Source organism: Hippocampus guttulatus, chromosome 9 (assembly GCF_054856545.1).
Source record: "Hippocampus guttulatus isolate MCC_2025c chromosome 9, RoL_Hgut_1.0, whole genome shotgun sequence".
NCBI classification, from domain to species: Eukaryota; Metazoa; Chordata; class Actinopteri; order Syngnathiformes; family Syngnathidae; genus Hippocampus; species Hippocampus guttulatus.
Genome location: NC_141269.1, coordinates 20,937,379 through 20,960,294, shown reverse-complemented (window position 1 = coordinate 20,960,294; position 22,916 = coordinate 20,937,379). Strand labels below are relative to the sequence as shown.

Here is a 22,916-nt window from a genome sequence, read left to right as displayed (position 1 = left end):
TAAAAACTGTGTATTCGGTTCTATATACAGTAGATTGCACATGTTTAGTAAATCATTGTATTTTCTTTATTCTATTTAGCTTAAAAAACAGAGGACACCGATGTAGTTGACAGACTACACAAAGATGCCTTGAAAAATAATGTTACAAAGAGCACACATAAAAAGGTAATAAAACCTAATGTTTTTCTCACAAGTGGCTTATCTGTGAGGCCAAGAAGTATCCCTTCAAAGTAAAAGGAAAGGTGTGGTTCCACACAACAGGAAGCACTTTTCCATAATTTATTAGAAAATAAGTAATTGTAAAAACTGTGAAAAACATCAGTGATCCTTCACAAAAAACAGCAATTAGTATCTGTATCTTTTTCATTTTAATTTGACCACGTAAAGCAAGCAAGGCAGCGTCGTGGAAAAATTGTGTCAATTTCATTTGAAACAGTGCTGTCCTTTGCAGTTTTGAAAAGCAAGCACGTTTTCATCTCTCCCTTGTCTTGTTGACGTAATCCAACAAAGGTGAAGGAAAGGTGGCACAAAGCTGAGGATATCTGTCTTTCCAAAGAGGCCCCAGGTGTGGTTCTGTCTGTCTCATGAATCTTGCAGGTGAACGATAATTATTTACTCGAAGGCTTCATGTAAATGTTGTGTTGTACTTTGTAGTCATCCATTGTTGTTTATCCCGGTCAGAAAATGCCTCAGTGAAACTGGCATGGTCACGTTGTGTTAAACAGTGCATGGGGCCCAATTAAAGACAAAGATATTTGACTTTCTCATGTGTCTTCAACTGTTACACACTCTGTATATGTGTATGTGTGTGTGTGTATATATATATATATACAGGTATATACTGTATATACACCAGATATCGTGATCATAGATAAAGGGTAGAGGAAAGTCGTTGTAGTGGATGTAGTGGTCCCAAGTGATGGAAACATCAGAAAGAAGGAACACGAGAAACTCGAGAAATACCAAGGGCTCAGAGAGGAGCTGGGGAGAGCCTGGAAGGTAAAGGTGACAGTCGTGCCTGTGGTGGTCAGAGCACTCGGGGCAGTGACCCCCAAACTAGATGAGTGGTTGCAACAGATCCCGGGAACAACATCGGACATCTCAGTCCAGAAATGTGCAGTGCTGGGAACAGCAAGGATACTGCGCAGAACCCTCAAGCTTCCTGGCCTCTGGTAGAGGACCCGACCTGAATGAGGGACGGACACCACCCGAGGGGTGAGACGAGGATTTTTAAAAAATATATATATGTATATGTACACTTTTTTTCAATGCATAATTGGCATCAATTAATGTGGATTTTCACTGGACAGCTCGGTCCCGATCCCCTTCGAACAGCCCGGGTCCATTGAATTGCAGTTTTGCTCTGCTGATGCTTGCATGGTTAATTCAGTATGTATTGCAGCAAAGCTGCTATTGCATTAATGCAATTGATATAATAAATTTCATTGTTTCATTGTATTCACATAGTTGAGTAATGTTCAGGGCACTTTGTGCAGTAGATTCCAAACATTCGTGGATTCTATTCCAATAGGACTGCCACACAGCCACCGCGTGATGTCCTGATGCACCAGACTGTTATGTTTCAGTCTTTCAGGTTACCGCTGTGTACCGCCCCTCTCTTCAGTGAGGGGCGGTCCATTAGGCGAGGATCAAGCAGACATGGGTTCATACGTGTGGAAGTGGATTCCTTTGGAGCATGTTATCTTCATCACTGCCCCATTTAGACTGGTGTCAGTGATCAATCTCATCATGCCTTCTGCAATCATTGATGGCCTGCAGATTGGTCAACAGGAGAAAGGAGAGAGGCAAAGGGCTGTTAAATGACATTTTTTTAAAAAGTACTTGAATTCACATATTTTGTAGAGGAATATATACTGGCTCCTTGAATGGTACATCTCTGAAGGGGGCTGTTTACTATTCAAAAGTTCGACCAGCATCTTGCACTGTACCACAAAACACCCTCCTCAAAATAGCAACTGTTACTGTATATGGGCCTCATTCAAACTATGTGAGTTGGTCTTCGTACTGTGTTTGACTTTCTGACTTCATGTTTAGATTCACCTCTGACACTCTTGGTCCACTGCATCTTCTTTAACCCTTTCAGGGGCAGCGTTTAGTACAGTGGGAAGCTTATCATGTTTTCAGGTTACAGGGTGCATGAAAGGGTTCATGTCAGCAATTTAGTGTTAGGAGCCATTTGTCGGCTGATTAACTTTACTCAGACACACGATTTTCCTCACAGACACAACATTTTCCCAACTCCAGGCAACAAAAACAGCTTGACTGAAACAGGAATGTAAACAGAAGAGGGTCAGAAAAGGCCTCGATGGTGCCTTGCTTTCTTCCGTTATTTTTTTCGATAAATGTCTTTACGAGATCTTTAAATCCTTGCTTGTAGAGTGAAAATGAATTATTAACGGTCCAAGCAGCCATTTGAGATGATGACAGTCTGGTCCTGGAACTTCAGTTTTATTTTCATTAAATCCTATGCGGAAAGTTTCCAAGTCACTACAGTGGTACTTCTACTTAAGAAATTAATTGGTTCTGGAAGAAATTTCTTAACGACAAACTTTTAGAAGTACAGATGCATTTTCCATGTAAATGCCTTAATCCGTTCCAACCCCACCCCCTTCACCCCCCCACCCAAATTCACACATAAATGTTTCCTAAAGCATAAAAATGCACAAAGTATGTAACAAATACATGTTATAATTAGATTATTGCACAATAAATGAGAGTTGTGCATAATGTAAAAAACAAAGAATAAAAATAAAAATGATGGTCATTTAACTTTTGATTGCGTCCGTGTAGTTTTTTTGTCCTCTTTAGTCCATGTTCTCTCTCAGAAGGGGTTTTCGCCTGGCGTTTTGTAAAGAACTGATCCAACGATGTTTGCTTTTGTCGGCTTTTAACAATCCTTTGAAAATATCCAAGGCAAACATCAGCATAGTGAGCGACTGTCCAACTGGTGAACGCTTTTTCTGGGTGATTCACATTTATGTAAAACTATCAGAACACCTCATGGCCCGAGGGGCGAATGACGAGGACGCTGCATACACACCTATTTATCTATGTACACTCATAAACGCAGTCGGTCGAGGTCCCTCTTAGCCAATGGGATGCCAGTATGATGCCATAATATATATATATATATATATATATATATATATATATATATATATATATAAAATTAAAATCCTCATCTCACCCCTCAGGTGGTGTCCGTCGCTCATTCAGCTCGGGTCCTCTACCAGAGGCCAGGAAGCTTGAGGGTTCTGCGCAATATCCTTGCTGTTCCCTGCACTGCACATTTCTGGACAGAGATGTCCGATGTTGTTCCCGGGATCTGTTGCAACCACTCATCTAGTTTGGGGGTCACTGCCCCGAGTGCTCAGACCACCACAGGCACGACTGTCACCTTTACCTTCCAGGCTCTCTCCAGCTCCTCTCTGATCCCTTGGTATTTCTCGAGTTTCTCATGTTCCTTCTTTCTGATGTTTCCATCACTTGGGACCACTACATCCACTACAACGGCTTTCCTTTGCCCTTTATCTATGATCACGATATCTGGTTGGTTCGCCATTACCATCTTGTCAGTCTGGATCTGGAAGTCCCACAGGATCTTCGCTCTGTCATTCTCCACCACCTTCGGAGGTGTTTCCCATTTTGACCTTGGGGTTTCCAGTCCATACTCCGCACAGATGTTTCGGTAGACTATGCCAGCCACCTGGTTATGGCGTTCCATGTAGGCTTTCCCTGCCAGCATCTTACACCCTGCAGTTATGTGTTGGATCGTCTCAGGTGCCTCTTTGCATAACCTACACCTTGGGTCTTGTCTGGTGTGGTATATCTGGGCCTCAATGGCTCTGGTGCTCAGGGCCTGCTCCTGAGCAGCCAGGATGAGTGCCTCTGTGCTGTCCTTCAGGCCAGCCCTCTCTAGCCACTGATAGGACTTCTTGAGATCAGCCACTTCAGTTATGGTCCGGTGGTACATCCCGTGTAGGGGCTTGTCTTCCCATGATGGTCCCTCTTCCAGCGCCTCATCCTCTGTTCCCCATTGTCGGAGACATTCTCTGAGTACGTCATCCGTTGGAGCCTTCTCCTTGATGTATTCATGGAGCTTGGATGCTTCATCCTGGACAGTGGCTCTTACACTCACTAGTCCCCGGCCTCCTTCCTTTCGGCTTACGTACAGTCTCAGGATTTGGATTTGGGATGGAACCCTCCATGCATGGTTTGGAGCTTTCGGGTCTGAACGTCCGTGGTCTGAATCTCTTCCTTTGGCCACCTTATTATTCCTGCAGGGTATCTGATCACTGGCAGGGCATAGCTGTTTATTGCCCGGGTCTTATTCTTGCCATTGAGCTGGCTTCTTAGGACTTGCTTCACTCGCTGGAGGTATTTGGCCGTAGCCGCTTTCCTTGTTGCCAGTTCGAGGTTGCCATTGGCTTGTGGTATACCGAGGTACTTGTAGCTGTCCTCAATGTCTGCTATTGTTCCTTCAGGGAGTGAGACCCCTTCAGTGCGGACTACCTTTCCTCTTTTAGTCACCATCCGACAACATTTCTCAAGCCCGAATGACATCCCGATGTCGCTGCTGTAGATCCTGGTTGTGTGGATCAGGGAATCTATGTCCCTTTCGCTCTTAGCATACAGCTTTATGTCATCCATGTAGAGGAGGTGACTGATCGTAGCTCCATTTCTGAGGCGGTATCCATAGCCTGTCTTGGTGATTACTTGGCTTAGGGGGTTCAGTCCTATGCAGAACAGCTGTGGGGAGAGTGCATCACCTTGGTATATGCCACATTTGATGGACACTTGGGTAAGTGGCTTGCCATTGGCTTCAAGTGTGGTTTTCCACATCCTCATCGAGTTTGCAACGAAGGCTCTTAGGGTCCCTTTCACCTTGTACAACTCCAAGCATTCAGTGATCCATGTATGTGGCATCGAGTCATAGGCTTTCTTCTAATCAATCCAGGCTGTGCACAGGTTGGTATGTCGGGACCTGCAGTCTTGTGCGACTGTTCTGTCAACCAGGAGCTGATGTTTGGCTCCTCTGGTATCTCTACCAATGCCCTTCTGTGCTTCGCTCATGTGTCCACTTATCTTAGCCGCAATGATGCCTGACATGAGCTTCCATGTTGTGGAGAGACAGGTTATTGGCCGATAGTTGGATACTGGTGCTGTCCAGTTCTTCATATCTGAGACTCTTTCCTGTATGTCTGCCACTGTTATGGTAACTGGGTTCTGTTCAAAGAGGTTGCTGTGCTCCTCTCTCAGGGTCACCAGCCATTGTGCACTGCTGTTATGTGCAACCTCCTTCTCCCATATGCCTTTCCAGTACCTTTCAGTTTCCAGTCTTGGTGGGTCAGCTCTGTTGTTAGGACCCTGCCACTGAGCGTACACTTTCGCAGGTTGTGTTGCGAACAGCCTGTTCATCCGTCTGGCCTCATTCTCTTTCGTGTACCGCTTTAGGCGGCTGGACAAGGCTTGGAGCCTTTGTTTGGCAGTTTCGAGTGTTTCAGGTATGGTCATCTGGATGTACCTCTCGGGTATCGGCCTTTTCATCACACCTCTCTGGGCCTCTGTCAATTGACTCACATCTTTCGAGCCGCCTTGATCTTAGCCTCTTTCCGTCTTTTCCATGGTGGGTAACGTATCTCATGGCTTCCATGGTTGCTCTTATAGCCAAGCATCTCTAGGATCACTGATGCTGAAGCGTATATCAGCTCATTGGTTTCCGTGATCGTTACGGTAGGGATCGCCCTCAGTGCTGCATTCACACTTTCCATGAGACTTTCAGGTGGTACTTCACATAGCCGTTGTAATCGGTTTCTAGGTTGCCCAGCTTTCATTCTCGCCATGATCTTAGCTTTCAGGTCAGTTTCTGCCTCGCTCAGCATTTCATTCATTGGGGCTGGCCTCCCAATCTCATAATCTGCATTCATTGGGGCTTGCCTCCCAATCTCTGGTATGACCTCCTCCTCTGATCTGGCAGCCTGGGGCCCTTCACCATGGAACCTGCGTTGTACCTCATCAATCTCAAGTTGTGACAGCAGTTGCCGTTTGTGGATGTTGGAACACTGAGCTACTAGTTGTTTCGTGGTCAACCGTGACTGTGGGTTTCGAAGTATACCATTTAGCCCACATTCGAGACATTTGAGTTGAGTTGAGATAACTCACAATTTGTGACCATAGGTGAGGGTAGGAACATATATATATATATATATATATATATATATACAGGTATATAACAAAAGATAATAGCCAATGGCAGAGCAGCTATCAGTATGCTGCATTCAGGAAACTCAGAGTTGAAAGCATCAGCCCATACTGTATTTTTGACTTTCGTATCTTGAAATTTCTTTCGTAACAAGAGGCAATATTTTCCTGTTGAGACATTTCGTAACTTGAAGATTTCGTATGAAGAGACATTCGTAAGTAGAGGTACCACTGTACACATGGTCAGCTACTATCTTGGAAGAGATTTTGTTCATTCTTAGCTAGTTTATTACTGTTGGCAATTGTATGATTGCAGAATGGATTACTTCAATGTTTGCATGTGTCATGGAGGGCGGACTCACTGTAAAACTCCAAACTTGTTCATGCTGCGCCTGAAATCATCCTTGAATTTGACAAATTTCCCCATGTTTTCCTCCTGTTCTACTGAGTGGAGCAGAGGGGTGTCAACAAAGGCGGGACACAGCACATTGATACGCACGCCGTAGTCACTCTGAGAAGATGCATCCTGTAAAAAACAACATTGTTGTGCCACGCTAGAAAATACTTAAAGTATAGCTTGGGTTTTACATGACTAATAGCTAGCTACTAATGGTGTGGGCATGTGTGTATTGTGTATGCGCGTGTACTTCTTACGGCCATAACTCTGGTGAAACCAATGACTCCATGTTTTGTGGCCGTGTAGACGGGCTGGTGAGGAGAGTGCAGGAAGGCTGCAGCAGAAAGAAACCACAAAAGACATCGCCGTGTTAATGTCTATTAGTCATACAGCAATAACCGCGAAAGAAATATCAACAGCTCCTCCTTGAGCCGTCACCTTATTGTGGCGGAGGGGTTTGTGCCTTTTGAGGGCTTTATGCCTCGGCGAGGGTTCAGACAAAGCACGGCTCAATGATGAAGAAAACTATTGCGCCATTTCATTCCCTCGCCTGGACGCAGGTCACCAAGGCCAAGTTGGACTCGATCACAAGCAACTGGTGGACTCTGTCTCGGTCTCATTGTGATGAAGAGAAACTAATCTGAAAGGCTAAGCTCTTGATTTTACCAGTCGATCTACGTTCACACCCTCACATATGATCAAAGAGCTGTGGGTAGTGTCCGAAAGAACAAAATAGCAGACAGAAACATTTCTTCACTGTGCGTCTGATATTCAGGAGCTATGATGAGAATCTCGGTCATGGCGGGAGCTCAGAGTTGAGCCGCTGGTCCACCACACTGAGAGAAGCAAGATGCTTCTCAGGCATCTGTTTTAGATGCCCCCTGAAGGTTGTTGGTGACACCAGCAAGACCAGCACAAAAACACAAGACTGTTAAGTCAGCGCCTTTGATAAAGTTTTATTAATCTATACAATATCGCCCGTCTACACTTCTGTTTTATCCTACATCTCAGGTCAAAGCACATGTGATACTTGTGGGACAGTTCTGTTGGTAAAAAGGCTCACAAAAAGGTCATTTGTGTATAGTGAGGTTTTGTGTGTCAACAGGAACAAGCAAGATGTTGTTCACATCTCAAGTCACATGTGCATCTCTCTATTCATCCCACAGTGTGTCAATGCCCAAGTATGAATTCAATCTGTGCTTTTACAAGTTCAAAATGCTGGCAGCGCAGGCCATTTGTCGACATGTGATACAGTACGTGTTACATTCTGCGCATGACAGTGTGTAACTGTTACCTGCCATAGAAGATACATTGATTATTGTGCCTCCTTCCTTGCCATGCTCCTTACTCATATGTTCCAGAGCCAGATAGGTCCCATTTATGACCGACGTCTGTAAAGAAAGGGACAACCCCACCATGGTGACATTCCTCACAACAGAGAATTAGAATCTTGATGAGAATAATTTGCAAATAAGGTGTGTGAAGAGAACAGAAGCGTGTTAACAACCGAGCTGTGGCTTTGCTTCCTTCCCAGCACCAACCCCAAAAATAGATCAGATAAGTCCCTTGGAGAACAAACAATACTTATGTTTGTTAATGAGGTATTTCCTCCTCTTAATTAGCTCAACAGGCAAAACTGGTAATGAAAGTGCATCTGCTCTCAGTGCTCAGTCAAATTGAAAAAATACAATTCTTGTATAGCCATGCAGCAAATGACTTGTTTCCCCCTCTCTTGTGGACGTTTCTGTGTGGATAGTCACACATTGCACCGAGCACCATCTTAAGCTTGTAAAACTCAATGGCAGGTTGTTTGACAAGCGTGAGATTGTGCTGTTCTTCTTCTCTTCAAGTCATCTGGCTCTTGCTTATTATCGTCTTCATGTCAGTCAGAGCTGCCGTTTGCCCAACTTCAACTGTCATTACAGAGCCTCCGCACCACAATCACAAGTAGTTTTCAGTTTTCCCGAATTACCTTGCTCTTTGTCCAGAATAGAACTTCTGGATTTGCATTGCTATCATCTGCCGACTTTTGGATTGAAACATCATCAAAACGCAAAATGAAAAATTGGTTCATGTTTGAGGATGAGAACCAAGCCATATTTGTCGAAAAATTATGAGCGCAAAACTGATTATCTCATATTTTCTATTTCAACATAAATTTTATGAATCTCTCAGACATCATCAACATTCAATAGCGTGAATCTCTTTTTCTGTTTTTCCAGGCAGAGTTTGTAGCGAGCTAAATCCCAAAGAAAAGGCTGTTTGAATGACAAAGTAAGAGTTGACAGCATTATGCCTCTGGACAAAGAATTAGCAGGAACAGGAAATCAGTCAAACCACACAAAGGAAATAACTCCCAACACCGCACTCGAAGAAACATGAGACAAGTTTATTTTGTACACATTCATTTAAACCAGGGGTGCCCAAACTTTTTGGACCGAAGATCTACTTTTCGTTCAACTAACCTCCCGGGATCTACCCTTACCGGCGGACGCGCATACACACATACACACACACACACACACACACACACACACACACACACACACACACACACACACACACACACACACACACACACACACGCACACGCACACGCACGCCGTGATGAGAAACAGCCTGAAACTGAGACATGCGATGCACTTTTGCAGCCTGTTAACTATCATAGCTCACACGTACCGTTTTAAAGTGCTTCCCTGGGCCCTCCTAGATTGCTATTCTTTGCCCGTGCCCTCGGTGAATTGCACACGAAGCAAACTCTGAATGAGAATAATGACGATAAAAGAGAGAGCGCAACAGCTCTAATCACAAGCTGCAATTGCAGACTGCTGAGCGCTAACAACTTCCAGTGACGTAATCTCGCGCCACCGTAAATTCAGGATTTACCTGCTTTATTTTATTTTTTAAATATTTTTTTGTGAAAATGAGACTGATAGGATGATTAGGGTGCAGCGTACATTAACACAAAAATATATATTACTAACATGTACAAAGACACACAAATGGTTGTTTTTTCTCCTCGACACTCCTCAGATCTACTTGGGACCTGTCTTAGATCTACCGGTAGATCAGGATCGACGTAATGGGCACCCCTGATTTAAACCACATTGTAAAGGCCTCACTCCTCTGCTAAATATTGATGAATGTACTCCAAAGACTACACAGTAAAAAGCGCCGGTCTGTTTTCCTAAACCTCTTGCAGGAAAGCACGGCTCCAGGACTTATTCTCCCGCCGTGAAGGAAGGTTGGAGTGGTGGTGGGGGTGTGGGGGGGTTGACCTATGCTGAGTGGGGCTGTGAAAATAATTAAGATATTTTGGAATGTCAAACAAACTGCTGGAGGGATTTAACTCCCAAACCCAGTGTAGCGCATTCCTGCTTGCAGGGTAGCTATAACGCTAAGGATGGGCTAATTACTTTGACCCAGCAGACTGGATTGAAGATTGGACTTGGGCGGCTGAAGATCGGAAACTGATCGCCATTTTTCCAGTTAGAGTAAAATTAATTTAAAATTCTTTGAAAATGCTGGTAGGTGGATGGTTCAGTATGTCACAGCATTTAGTTGTTGGTAAAAACAAAAACAAATATGCAGCATATATATATATATATGAGCTAGCCATATATATATATATGGCTAGCTCAGTTGGTAAGGCATCAGTTTGGCATACGGGAGTCGGTGGTTCGAATCCCGCTTGGGGCAAAAAAAAAAAAAAAAAGAGCACATAACACCATCCAGTGTGTGTCCTTGAGCAAAATCCTTCACGCTAATGCCTACCTCATACAATGATGAGAGACAATAAAATGAATGACATGGCGGCTCAGACGTCACCCGGCCAAACAAGGTCTGCGTCAGGTGCTGGGGAACCAGAGCACTTTGATGAAAAATGGGCTACTGGAACAAAGCGGAGATGGGCGAGATGTGATAACATGGCTCTGTTGGAATGCTACTACTCAAGCAACCCTAGTCAGAGGGGTTACATGCAGAGAATGTGGGCTAAATGGTTACTTCGAAACCCACAGTCACGGTTGACCACGAAACAACTAGTAGCTCAGTGTTCCAACATCCACAAACGGCAACGGCTGTCACAACTTGAGATTGATGAGGTACAACGCAGGTTCCATGGTGAAGGGCCCCAGGCTGCCAGATCAGAGGAGCTCATACCAGAGATTGGGAGGCAAGCCCCAATGAATGCAGATGATGAGATTGGGAGGCCAGCCCCAATGAATGAAATGCTGAGCGAGGCAGCATTGACCTGAAAGCTAAGATCATGGCGAGAATGAAAGCTGGGCAACCTAGAAACCGATTACAACGGCTATGTGAAGTACCACCTGAAAGTTTCATGGAAAGTGTGAATGCAGCACTGAGGGCGATCCCTACTGTAACGATCACGGAAACCAATGAGCTGATATACGCTTCAGCATCAGTGATCCTCGAGATGCTTGGCTATAAGAGCAACCATGGAAGCCATGAGATACGTTACCCACCATGGAAAAGACGGTTGGAGGCTAAGATCAAGGCGGCTCGGAAAGATGTGAGTCAATTGACGGAGGCCCAGAGAGGTGTGATGAAAAGAGAGGTAAAGAGAGAGAGGTAAAGAGAGGTGCATCCAGATGATCATACCTGAAGCACTCAAAACTGCCAAACAAAGGCTCCAAGCCTTGTCCAGCCGCCTAAAGCGGTACACGAAAGAGAATGAGGCCAGACGAATAAACAGGCTGTTCGCAACACAACCTGCGAAAGTGTACGCTCAGTGGCAGGGTCCTAACAACAGAGCTGACCCACCAAGACTGGAAACTGAAACGTACTGGAAAGCCATATGGTAGAAGGAGGAGAAGTGTCCATCAAATGTGGCATATACCAAGGTGATGCACTCTCCCCACTGCTGTTCTGCATAGGACTGAACCCCCTAAGCCAAGTAATCACCAAGATAGGCTATGGATACCGCCTCAGAAATGGAGCTACGATCAGTCACCTCCTCTACATGGATGACATAAAGCTGTATGCTAAGAGCGAAAGGGACATAGACTCCCTGATCCACACAAACAGAATCTACAGCAGCGACATCGGGATGTCATTCGGGCTTGAGAAATGTAGTCGGATGGTGACTAAGAGAGGAAAGGTAGTCCTCACTGAAGGGGTCTCACTCCCTGAAGGAACAATAGCAGACATTGAGGACAGCTACAAGTACCTCAGTATACCACAAGCCAATGGCAACCTCGAACTGGCAACAAGGAAAGTGGCTACGGCCAAATACCTCCAGCGAGTCAGGCAAGTCCTAAGAAGCCAGCTCAATGGCAAGAATAAGACCCGGGCAATAAACAGCTATGCCCTGCCAGTGATCAGATACCCTGCAGGAATAATAAGGTGGCCAAAGGAAGAGATTCAGACCACGGACGTTCAGACCCGAAAGCTCCTAACCATGCATGGAGGGTTCCATCTCAAATCCAGCACCCAGAGACTGTACGCAAGCCGAAAGGAAGGAGGCCGGGGACTAGTGAGTGTGAGAGACACTGTCCAGGATGAAACATCCAAGCACCATGAATACATCAAGGAGAAGGCTCCAACGGATGATGTACTCAGAGAATGTCTCAGACAATGGGGAACAGAGGATGAGGCGCTGGAAGAGGGACCATCATGGGAGGACAAGCCCCTGCACGGGATGTACCACCGGACCATAACTGAAGTGGCTGATCTCAAGAAGTCCTATCAGTGGCTAGAGAGGGCTGGCCTGAAGGACAGCACAGAGGCACTCATCCTGGCTGCTCAGGAGCAGGCCCTGAGCACCAGAGCCATTGAGGCCCAGATATACCACACCAGACAAGACCCAAGGTGTAGGTTGTGCAAAGAGGCACCTGAGATGATCCAACACATAACTGCAGGGTGTAAGATGCTGGCAGGGAAAGCCTACATGGAACGCCATAACCAGGTGGCTGGCATAGTCTACCGAAACATCTGTGTGGAGTATGGACTGGAAACCCCAGGGTCAAAATGGGAAACACCTCCGAAGGTGGTGGAGAATGACAGAGCGAAGATCCTGTGGGACTTCCAGATCCAGACTGCCAAGATGGTAATGGCGAACCAACCAGATATCGTGATAATAGATAAAGGGCAGAGGAAAGCCGTTGTAGTGGATGTAGCGGTCCCAAGTGATGGAAACATCAGAAAGAAGGAACACGAGAAACTCGAGAAATACCAAGGACTCAGAGAGGAGCTGGAGAGAGCCTGGAAGGTAAAGGTGACAGTCGTGCCTGTGGTGGTCTGAGCACTCGGGGCAGTGACCCCCAAACTAGATGAGTGGTTGCAACAGATCCCGGGAACAACATCGGACATCTCAGTCCAGAAATGTGCAGTGCTGGGAACAGCAAGGATACTGCGCAGAACCCTCAAGCTTCCTGGCCTCTGGTAGAGGACCCGAGCTGAATGAGGGACGGACACCACCCGAGGGGTGAGACGAGGATTTAAAAAAATCTATCTATCTATATATATATATATATATATATATATATATATCTGTTTTGTTGAGTTTTGTATTTATTTCACGGTATATGGGCATAATGCCCTGGTGAAAATCAACCTGGGACCAGGTAGTCTACCCCAAGGTCCTGATTTTATTTTTTTACGAAATGCACAAAGGAGTGGCACCCAAATTTCGTTGTATGCAATACAATGACAATAAAGGCGATTCTGATTCTGATTCTGATGTATACACATACACACACACACACACAAACACGGTGGTTGAAATCCTCAACCCAATGCGCTGGGTATATGGTCAATAACCATGCATTGGCTCTGTCTTTTCAAAAATTCAGTCACCATTGTTCAGTTAGTCACCCACATTACATTAGAATACAATGCAGTACACATGATTGTAAATATTTTCCACCATCCAAAAAGACAGTAAATTAGAGGGATCGATGACTGGGCTGAACTTTGGCATTTACGTAATATAATAATGGTGTCAGCACTACAATTCACCATCCTGAAAAACTACGTAATGATTTAGGAGTTTTTTTTGTGATGGCTTTCAGGACTCCTTACTGATGTCTATTATTTATGGACGGGGAGGGCTTTTTTTTCAGAAACTATGAGCCTGACTATGATATTGAAGGGGCGGTGGCAGCATTTTACTTTTTGTTTCCAGGCTTGTTATGTCCACGGCCCGTTGTTTTCAAATACATTTCCAAACAAAATGGCTTACTTTCAACAAAGATAGTGGTTCCCCACCACATTAATAAGATAAGAAAGATACGAAAACCTTTATTTGTATCACAATGGAGAAATTCACAATTTACAGCAGCAAAATTTTGAAAGGAAGAAAGTAGAAAAACAAAAAGTATTTGCATGCACAAGAATCAATTTTAAAAATGAACTGTACAGTACAGAATGAAATATAAAATATAAGATATAAGCATATATGCATCTGCAAAGGTGCTCCTGCTTAAATTGCGGTGCTACCGATAACGTGTGCGGCTCCTCTGGCTATGTCTCCCCACCTTCATGGAAATCAATTGTCTCGGTATGAGGGCTCCGACTTTCGTGTCTCGCTGTGGCCAACAAGGCTCCACAGACGAATGTCACCACTGACTATGCAGGCATAAAAATGTTTCATGTTTCCTTGTGTCTAAAGCTATGACCATTTGTCACCAAAATTCATATGAAAATTCCTACTCGAGTCCAATTCAACCTCTGAAAATATTAAAATGCATGCAACAGCAGTTAGTGACTCACAGCTGTGGAATTGGTAATCCTACCCAATGCCAGCACCTTCTGGAACCACTGTCTGACTCTCATTCTCTATGCATTCCTGAATTTATTGACACTGACGCTGATGCGAATTTTGTTCACTCCTGTCTGGGGCTGAAGAAGTTTGGCCTTCAACAAACCTGAAAAGTCAAAGCCGTGGATAGCACCCACCTCGGAAGGATAACCCATCAAGCTCAGTCAGTTAAGATAATGTTTCCTGACTCTCACACTGGGAGTATCAGCTTCCACATCTTGCGCAAGGTCATTTTCAGGGACCCCTGGCTAAAAAAGACATAATCCTGACTTTGATTGGGTGCGTTGGAAGATTACCTCATGGGGGCCTCAGTGTTCTACTTCATGCTTTCCTTGATCCCAAAGATTCTGTGAGAAAGCCCCTATGCTACAAGGATCTTTTGGTTCTCATCCTCCCGGACCCCAGCCAGCAGTTCATGGTGAAGTTAGACGCTTCCGACATTGATGTTGGTACGATCCTCTCACAGTTCAGGTCCAAAGAAGGTAGGCTGCACCCCTGATCTCTTCTGTCCAAGAAACTGTCATCGCAAGAGATTAGTGACAGTGAACTGCTGGCTGTTAAAGTGGCCTTGGAGGAGTGGAGACAATGGCTGGGGGGAGCTTCTCAGCCCTTCCAGATACGGAGAGTTCATAAGAATCTGGAGTAATTGAAATCCGCAAAATGACTGAATTCTGGGCAAGCTAGATGGGCTCCTTTAGCCACTTTGATTTAACACTCTACCAGTTCTAAGAACGGCAAACCTGATTCCCAGTCTTGCATCTCTGACCATGATCCAATTCATCTTGAACCAAAGACTATTCTGCCTCGGTCTTGTTTTGTTCCTGTTTTGGTGATGCTGCCACAAACATAACTGCCCCCCGAGTGTCCCGCAGACACTTGTACAGTCTCTCAGAGAGGAGGTGGTGCACTGGGCCCACACAAATAAGACGGTTTGTTTGGTTTGTATCAGCAAAACCCTGTTTATGGTGCAGTCACTGGTGCCCCACAATGTCTTAGGATGTCACTATGTGAATGATTGCTCTGTCTGTGCCAGTAACAAAGTCTCCCACCAGAAATCCACAAGAGCGCTCAGGCCCTTGCCCAGATCACAGGAGGACCCCTTCTCCATGCTGTAGAACAGGCCAGAGAATGCGGTTATCTTGAAGGCATCGTGAGACCAAGAAGATTGCCCCCAGGTTCACCGGCATGTTCTCCATCACCAAAGTTATCAATTGTCTCAAGGTCCCGAGGTCAATGCAGGTTCACCCAACGTTCTAAGTCAGCCAAGTCAAGTTAGTCAGTTCCAGTCCTCTCGTCCCTTCCTTCAAACCCCCTCCACCTGCACGGTTAGTCAAAGGTGTATCGGTGTTCACCATCCAGAACCTCCTGCTCTGCATTGGGGTCTGGGACTCCAATACCTGGTGGACTGGGAGGGCTATGAGCCAGAGGAGCGCTCTTGGGTGTCCTCTGGATGCATCTTGGACTCCTTGACTGCCACGCTGACAATCCTAAGATGCCTGGGACGTCGGGAGCCATCCCTTGAGGGGTCAGTACTGCAGAGATCTACAGGCAGTAGATCTCGCCACCTTCCTCATATGTGTCACCTGCTCCCTGATTGTTTCACCCTCACCTGTCTCTTATCTCCACTCAAGCCCTCTATATATTCATCTCGTGTGTCTGTCTCATTGCCGGTTTGTCGATTCTCTTCAGTTCACGTTCCACCATTGCCTCTTGTCATAGTCATAGCCATAGTGTACCAAATATTGTTTGCTTTTGACCATGCATATTGCCTCACACCACTTGTACCTCTGCTCAATCATTGGTCTCTCACATGCCCCGACCTTCACCTGGATTAAATGTTGTTTTTGCCCTCACCAACTCTGAAACGTGCCTTTGAGTCCAAACCACCTGTCCCTATTTCTTGACACCATACTTGTGTACAGCGAAAGTCTGTCTCGCGGTGTGCTGTAAATATGAGCATGGACGGGCTGTTGGTATTATCACAGATCCATAAAGCTTGGCAAGCTTGATTTTTATATCATTGATATAAAAATGGTTTATTAGATACAATCACATAACGGGGTAGGACTAGATAAGTTTTTTACTTCTTCCTACTCCCTTGAACATAATAACTGTGTTGAATGAAGATTGATTTCTTTCTTTTTACTTTTTTTATCTACCTTATTTTCTGTCAAATTATTACTGTATATATGTTTTATGTTCAATAAACAAACAAACAAACAAACAAACAAGTAAGACTTTTCCGCTGCTGTCGACGTGACCACAACCAACTTGATTTGCAGCCAATGGAAGTGGCTTCTTTCATTCCCTTTAAATTCAGCGCATAGGACGCTCAGTCCTTGACATGGCGAAGGCAGAATCTCATTTGCTGGAGTCCATGCAGGACACTGAAGCATGCAATATACAGGTATATTTATAAGGAAATGCAATTTAGACTCTGTAAATTTGGCCAGGGCGACCACGGATCATTGCTGTAAAGTAGCCACTTTGAGACCGCCTTAATCAAATACACTACGCTCATTCGTGTCCGTGGGTGACCGCCGAACTTGTCTCAAAGGATTTACTTACCCCAGTTTGCTAAAGTGTGGTGTGAGACATACAGTAGTGTGATCGGGGTTGAGAGTGAATCAACACATCTGGATTTGGAAGAACATAAAATACTCTTTCTTATAGATGACTAAGGAAATATAAATAAACTCCACACCAATTATCATCTTATCACCTCACCAGGTTTACTTGTATGGTCTTCTCCCAGTTCTTTTCATTGTTGATTCCAGCATTGTTGATCACAATGTCTAGACGACCAAACTGGTCAACTGTACTTTGGAAGGCACCTAAATGACAGAAATCAAACGGCATTAGTAAATGATTTCAGACATTTGTATCACAAGGGACAAACTCGACACCCACTTTTATGACCATAATCCTTCAATTAAGTGTTTCTATAATCGCCCCAAGGGCAGTATGAAAAAAAATATGGACTTCCGTGATTCTATTGCGTAAACCAAAGATAAGACGGTACATAATCAGTGATGGTCAGTAGATTACATTACAACATTTCAACATGTTGATTGCTCTTATGCGCTGTCAGACCGATGAAAAAAAAACTAGTCTAGTCAAATGGAGTACTTTTACTGGAAAGCAAATGACACAGGGATCACTCCAAATTACTGAGCAGTGCCTTCCTCTGTAATATAATTGTCAAGCAGTACAACACCATCCTAAGCTGCAAAAATACAATTCAAGCTTCACTTTTGAATACAAAGGGAAAATAAAATCTCATGGTACGGTCAACATCATCCCCTTATTGAAGATTGAGAACCAGGGAGATCTATTCTATGCGATTAATCTTATACCTTCATACAGCAACTCTTTTTGTGCTTGGTTCTGGACGAAGGAGGATTCTTTTTGCTCTGGTCCTGCTCCGCTTCCCTTATGTCCCTGTTTGCTGACTTGGTCTATGTGCTGGCTGTCCTCTATCTCAACTTATTCTAGCCTCCTGCTGTATTTTTCTTCCGAAAAACAACCTTTTTTTCTGACGGAAAGAGCAGGCAGTGGGGAGCCTTCTTGGCCCTCTGGGACATTTGGACTTCTGATCACAGGTATCCTGCTCTTTGAGTTAGCAGTTTCTTAATGTATCGCAAAATTCAACAGACAGGAGTGGCTTCACTGGAAGGGAACAAGCGTTTTCCTTTCACATCTAAGATCTCAGGCCACTAAACAGCGAACAGCGAGGATTTCCATTCTGCGTCCCTCCTTTGGTTCATTAATGTTGTTTATGTTTCTCCGGACGGGTTGTAACTGGGAAGGCAAATTCCTTGTGTGTTTTGCATACTTTGCCAATAAATCTGATTCAGATTCTGATTCTCTAGGGCACATTTTGCATCCTTCTTTCTTGAGATACAAGAAGAAACTACACAGACACTATGTAGTTTCAGTGGACAAGAGTTGTTAAGATGATACAAAACAGGAGGGCATCTCGGGCATTGTACAGAACTAATCTTAAGTTGCTGAGGTGTTCTGGGATACCCACGGAAAAGCTAAGGTCAAAATCACAAACAATAATTAAGCCAGCCAATAATAAATCTGAAGGCAAGTGCAACGAGTGCATCCCACATGGAGAATACACAGTGAAAGTTAAGCTAATTTGACGGATTTGGTGGCAACATATAAATCATCATGCTTTGCAGGTATTTAGGATTTAAAAAAATGAAGCAGAGTGAAGTGTTGTGCTCACTTAGTAAAAATTGTAATGAAGCAAGTCAGCACAACATTCGTTGCAGTTTACAATGTGAAAAAAACACGACAACGTTTTTAGTGCATTGAGCAACATCATAAATTGTGAGAGGTCCTGTTTCAAACCAGACATCATTAATATGGTAAAATAGTATTTTTCAAAGAATCTGTAGAAGTTGCACTGTTGCGTTTGGTCATAATAATTGCCCCCCGTCGCCCTTGTTTAATTCATGTGTCTCCATAAAGATTGAGCTCTGGTGACGAGTCTGTATTAAGATGATAAAAAGACAAGCCCCCACATGCTGGACCATATTTCCTTCTGTAAACGCTGCTGCCTGAGGTTGTCTTTTGTGTGTGTCACTCTATGTCGTTGCGTTCATAGAGGTCGCATAAACATAAAAATATCAGACCTAACCAACACCCCCCGCCCCCAAAACAAATCCAAATTGGGCATCACACTCTGCAGTGTGAACGTAGCCTATAAGTCTTGTTTTAATTAGCTTCCACAGACTTGTTTTGCGGTGTGAAATAGTAATAAGATGGTATGTGGTTGTTTTTGCTGGCGAAGTTGCGCTGGATGTTTCCGTCGCCAAAAATACTCAAAAGTGTCTGCTCCTCTTCGTCTGTCGATCTATTCATTCACTTTTCCTCCATTCTTAAAATATTGCGACAAGCGAGGACAGCTGGTAAATACTGCACACTAGAAGTTAGCAGTTAGATAATGTTGACACAAACAACACACACCCAAGTTCAACCAATCGGTGTTCGTCGGTGCAGCCCACCCCCTCTAAAGTTCTAACGGGGCCCAGAAAGATCCTAGGTCATCTTCTTATCTACGTAAATCCTTTTGGTGGAAACTCACAGCCAACTCCATTTCCCTAGGTAAATTGAAAAGTTCTTCAAAAGATTCTTGCAGTGGAAAAGGGGCTTTTGAGGGCCCTAAATGGTCATAGGATCCTCTATACTTGGATTTTGTGTCATTTTGTTGTTTTGTTCGGTCAATGCCATCTGCCGGCTGTCTTTTACTTTATGTCAGTGTACACCTATTTTGACTTTTACTTGCAAAAATTAAAAAAAAAAAAGTTTTATACTTTTTTACTCATAAAAAAAAAAGATACCAGAAAATTATTGCAGTACATTATGTGACTTTGTTACATAAACTTGAACCTAATGTAAATGTTTAATCATTTTCATTATGACTGTGTGTGTGTGTGTATATATATATATATATAAATTCCTCGTCTCACCCCCCCTCGGGTGGTGTCCGTCCCTCATTCAGCTCGGGTCCTCTACCAGAGGCCAGGAAGCTTGAGGGTTCTGCGCAGTATCCTTGCTGTTCCCAGCACTGCACATTTCTGGACTGAGATGTCCGATGTTGTTCCCGGGATCTGTTGCAACCACTCATCTAGTTTGGGGGTCACTGCCCCGAGTGCTCCGACCACCACAGGCACGACTGTCACCTTTACCTTCCAGGCTCTCTCCAGCTCCTCTCTGAGCCCTTGGTATTTCTCGAGTTTCTCGTGTTCCTTCTTTCTGATGTTTCCATCACTTGGGACCGCTACATCCACTACAAAAGGATATATATATATATATATATATACACACACACACACACATCCATCAATCCATTTTCTGAACCGCTTTATCCTCACATCCTCACAAGGGTCGCGGGGCGTGCTCCAGCCGTCTTCGGGCAGTAGGCGGAGGACACCCTGAACTGGTTGCCAGCCAATCGCAGGGCACACAGAGACTAACAACCATCCGTGCTCACACTCACACCTAGGGACAATTTGGAGTGTTCAATCAGCCTGCCATGCATGTTTTTGGAACGTGGGAGGAAACCGGATTACCCACACAGGGATGGGGAGAACATGCAAACTCCGCACAGGAAGGCCGCAGATGCAATCGAACCCTATGCACTGTGAGGTCCACGCGCTAACCACTGGACCACTGGGCCGCCTATTAATATATATATATATATATATATATACACATATATGCACACAGTATATACTGAATTCCTTTAGCATAGCTCCATCTAGTGGATGGATAATGCAACCACAACCACTATTGTTGCTTCTATTCTAGGCGCCCTATATATGAAAACAGTTTTAAAATAGGCCGTTTATTGAAAGCGTGCCGTAGACTCCGAAGCGCCTTATAGTGCGGAAAATACGGTAAATGTTATTTTATAATGAACAGTAATGTCAATACTAACACAATGAAACAATAAAAGCAATAAATAAATCAGAAAATTTTAAAAAGAAAAAGTATTGTGGGACTACTGTATATATATATATATGGTTGCATTAAAACATTAAAGGTTAAAGGTTGTGCAACTTAGATGACAAGAGTATGTTGATGTATTCTTCACCTATCAGAACTCTGGATGTTAAACTAAACATTCAAAATAATTCTGTATTATGGACAGCTGCTGAGCAAGCCATTTAAAATGTCAGAGGCCAACAATAGTGAATGACTACAAAGTACATACATCTCTCCCAAAACAAGCCACCAGCTTGTTGTTTATCTCCATGTGTGAACAGACAGATCAGGTTTCATCAACCACTGACGAAACCAGAGGTGGTAAAACCTGCATGTGTCAAGAGCGGCTGCATTCCACACTTGGCCACCACACAATTACAATCAAACACACCTGACGTCAGAAAAGCTTTGACACATAAGTTGACACACACTAATTGATAGGAGTAATGCGATCACACATTTAGAGGCATTCCCCAGTTGTTAACCTGCCGGGATTTCCAGGCAATGTCACACATCGAAACCTCTTTCCCTTTGCTTGTCCTTTCATTCCCTCAGAGCCACATTTGCCCATATAGAGTGCACAATGTTCAACGCGCTGCACTGTCGAACCAACAGCAGAAATGCAGCGAAACAAGCAGTCATGTGACTACGTACAAGACCAGACAAGCTTCATTTGAACTGAACTCTGATTGCTGCTTGTCAAGTGAGATCCGCAAGTGACCAGATTGTCACAGCTTGTCTGTGGCAACTGTTCCCACACTCTCAATGTATAACTGGCAGCAGACGCAAACACACAAGCAAGGACTGGCTCTTGGAAAATGTTTGTCAAAAAAAAAGAAAGAAACAACAACGTTTTCGGTTCTTCTTTGACGTCATTTCCCAGTTGAGGCTGACCAGCTGAGACGTTTTATGAATTGGTTATTGTGTGTGTTCAAATTATAAAGCAGAGGCGAGAGTTTCCTATCATGGGATAAGTGTAATAAATGTTTCCGATGAGAATATGTCACTTCTCACGTGCTGAGTGACAGTTACCTCGAAGGGAGTCTCCATTGGAAACATCACACTGAATAAAAGTGCTTCTGTCATCTCCAAATTCCGCATCCAGCTGTTTCTTGCACTCTTCCCCACGGGTCTTGTTCAGGTCAACCACAGCCACCTAAAGGACACAAAAGCTTTGAGTAAAATGTCAAAAGGAGTGCGCTGATTTTTTCTTTGTTGTAAAATTGAATCATGCTGGCCTCTGAATCAGTCTCGGCTAATATTGTCATTGTTTCATGCAACAGTTGCCCAAATTGTTGAATCAAAATAATCACTGTCACAGAACGCTAATTCTTTGAGATGGAGATATGAGCACTCAGAATCTGTGCTGCCGGGTAAAATCAGAGCAGTTTGGTCAAAACAGGTTGTGTGGCAAAAAGTCAAATTAGTTGTGCAAAGAGCTGTCTGTGAATGAAAACACCATCTGCTCCATGGCAATGAATGTTACAACGGTGTGAGCGACTGTCAAAGTGGTGAAAAGAAGCAGTGAGACAGATCCGGACTGACCTTAGCTGAGCTCTGTAGGAGGGACTGGACTACGGCTCTCCCTATGCCTTGAGCTCCCCCAGTCACCAGAGCCACTCTCCCATTTAGAGACATGATCTTATCCACGTTGGCTTCTCTCTGGCAACCTGCCGCTCACTTGTGAAGTGTTGCTTTTTTTTTTTTTTCTTTGCTGCCCACCTACTTGAGGACTCACACACCCATCTGACGCTTTCTCTCTCTTCGAACACGCTCAGAGGCTCGCTCACTATTCCGTCTGTTTTGGTTGGGTTGCGCTTTGCCTCTTTTCCCTCCCTCCTCTTCATTGGCCACCTCTCCCCTTCTGCTTATCAGGCCAAACAAGTGCTGTTTGTGTGTGTGTGTGTGTGCGCGAGAGAGAGAGAGAGAGAGAGAGAGAGAGAGAGAGCACTTCGAAGCGTTTAAGTAAACTGTTGGATAATAATTACAGATTTATCCAACAGTTGTACCTGCCCT

General features: G+C 44.3%; 1 protein-coding gene across 1 annotated transcript; it reads right to left on the bottom strand.

The window, feature by feature from the left end:
* Window positions 1-43: 43 nt before the first annotated feature.
* On the bottom strand, window positions 44-22,775 carry hpgd (15-hydroxyprostaglandin dehydrogenase). Its single transcript, XM_086119266.1, has 7 exons — window positions 22,446-22,775; window positions 21,933-22,056; window positions 17,127-17,233; window positions 7,914-8,010; window positions 6,877-6,953; window positions 6,585-6,748; window positions 44-1,773 (listed from the first exon to the last, which is right to left on the bottom strand). The coding sequence occupies exons 1-7, from the start codon at window positions 22,536-22,538 to the stop codon at window positions 1,650-1,652; spliced, it is 786 nt and encodes a 261-aa protein (XP_085975392.1). The 5' UTR covers window positions 22,539-22,775; the 3' UTR covers window positions 44-1,649.
* Between the last annotated feature and the right edge of the window lie 141 nt (window positions 22,776-22,916).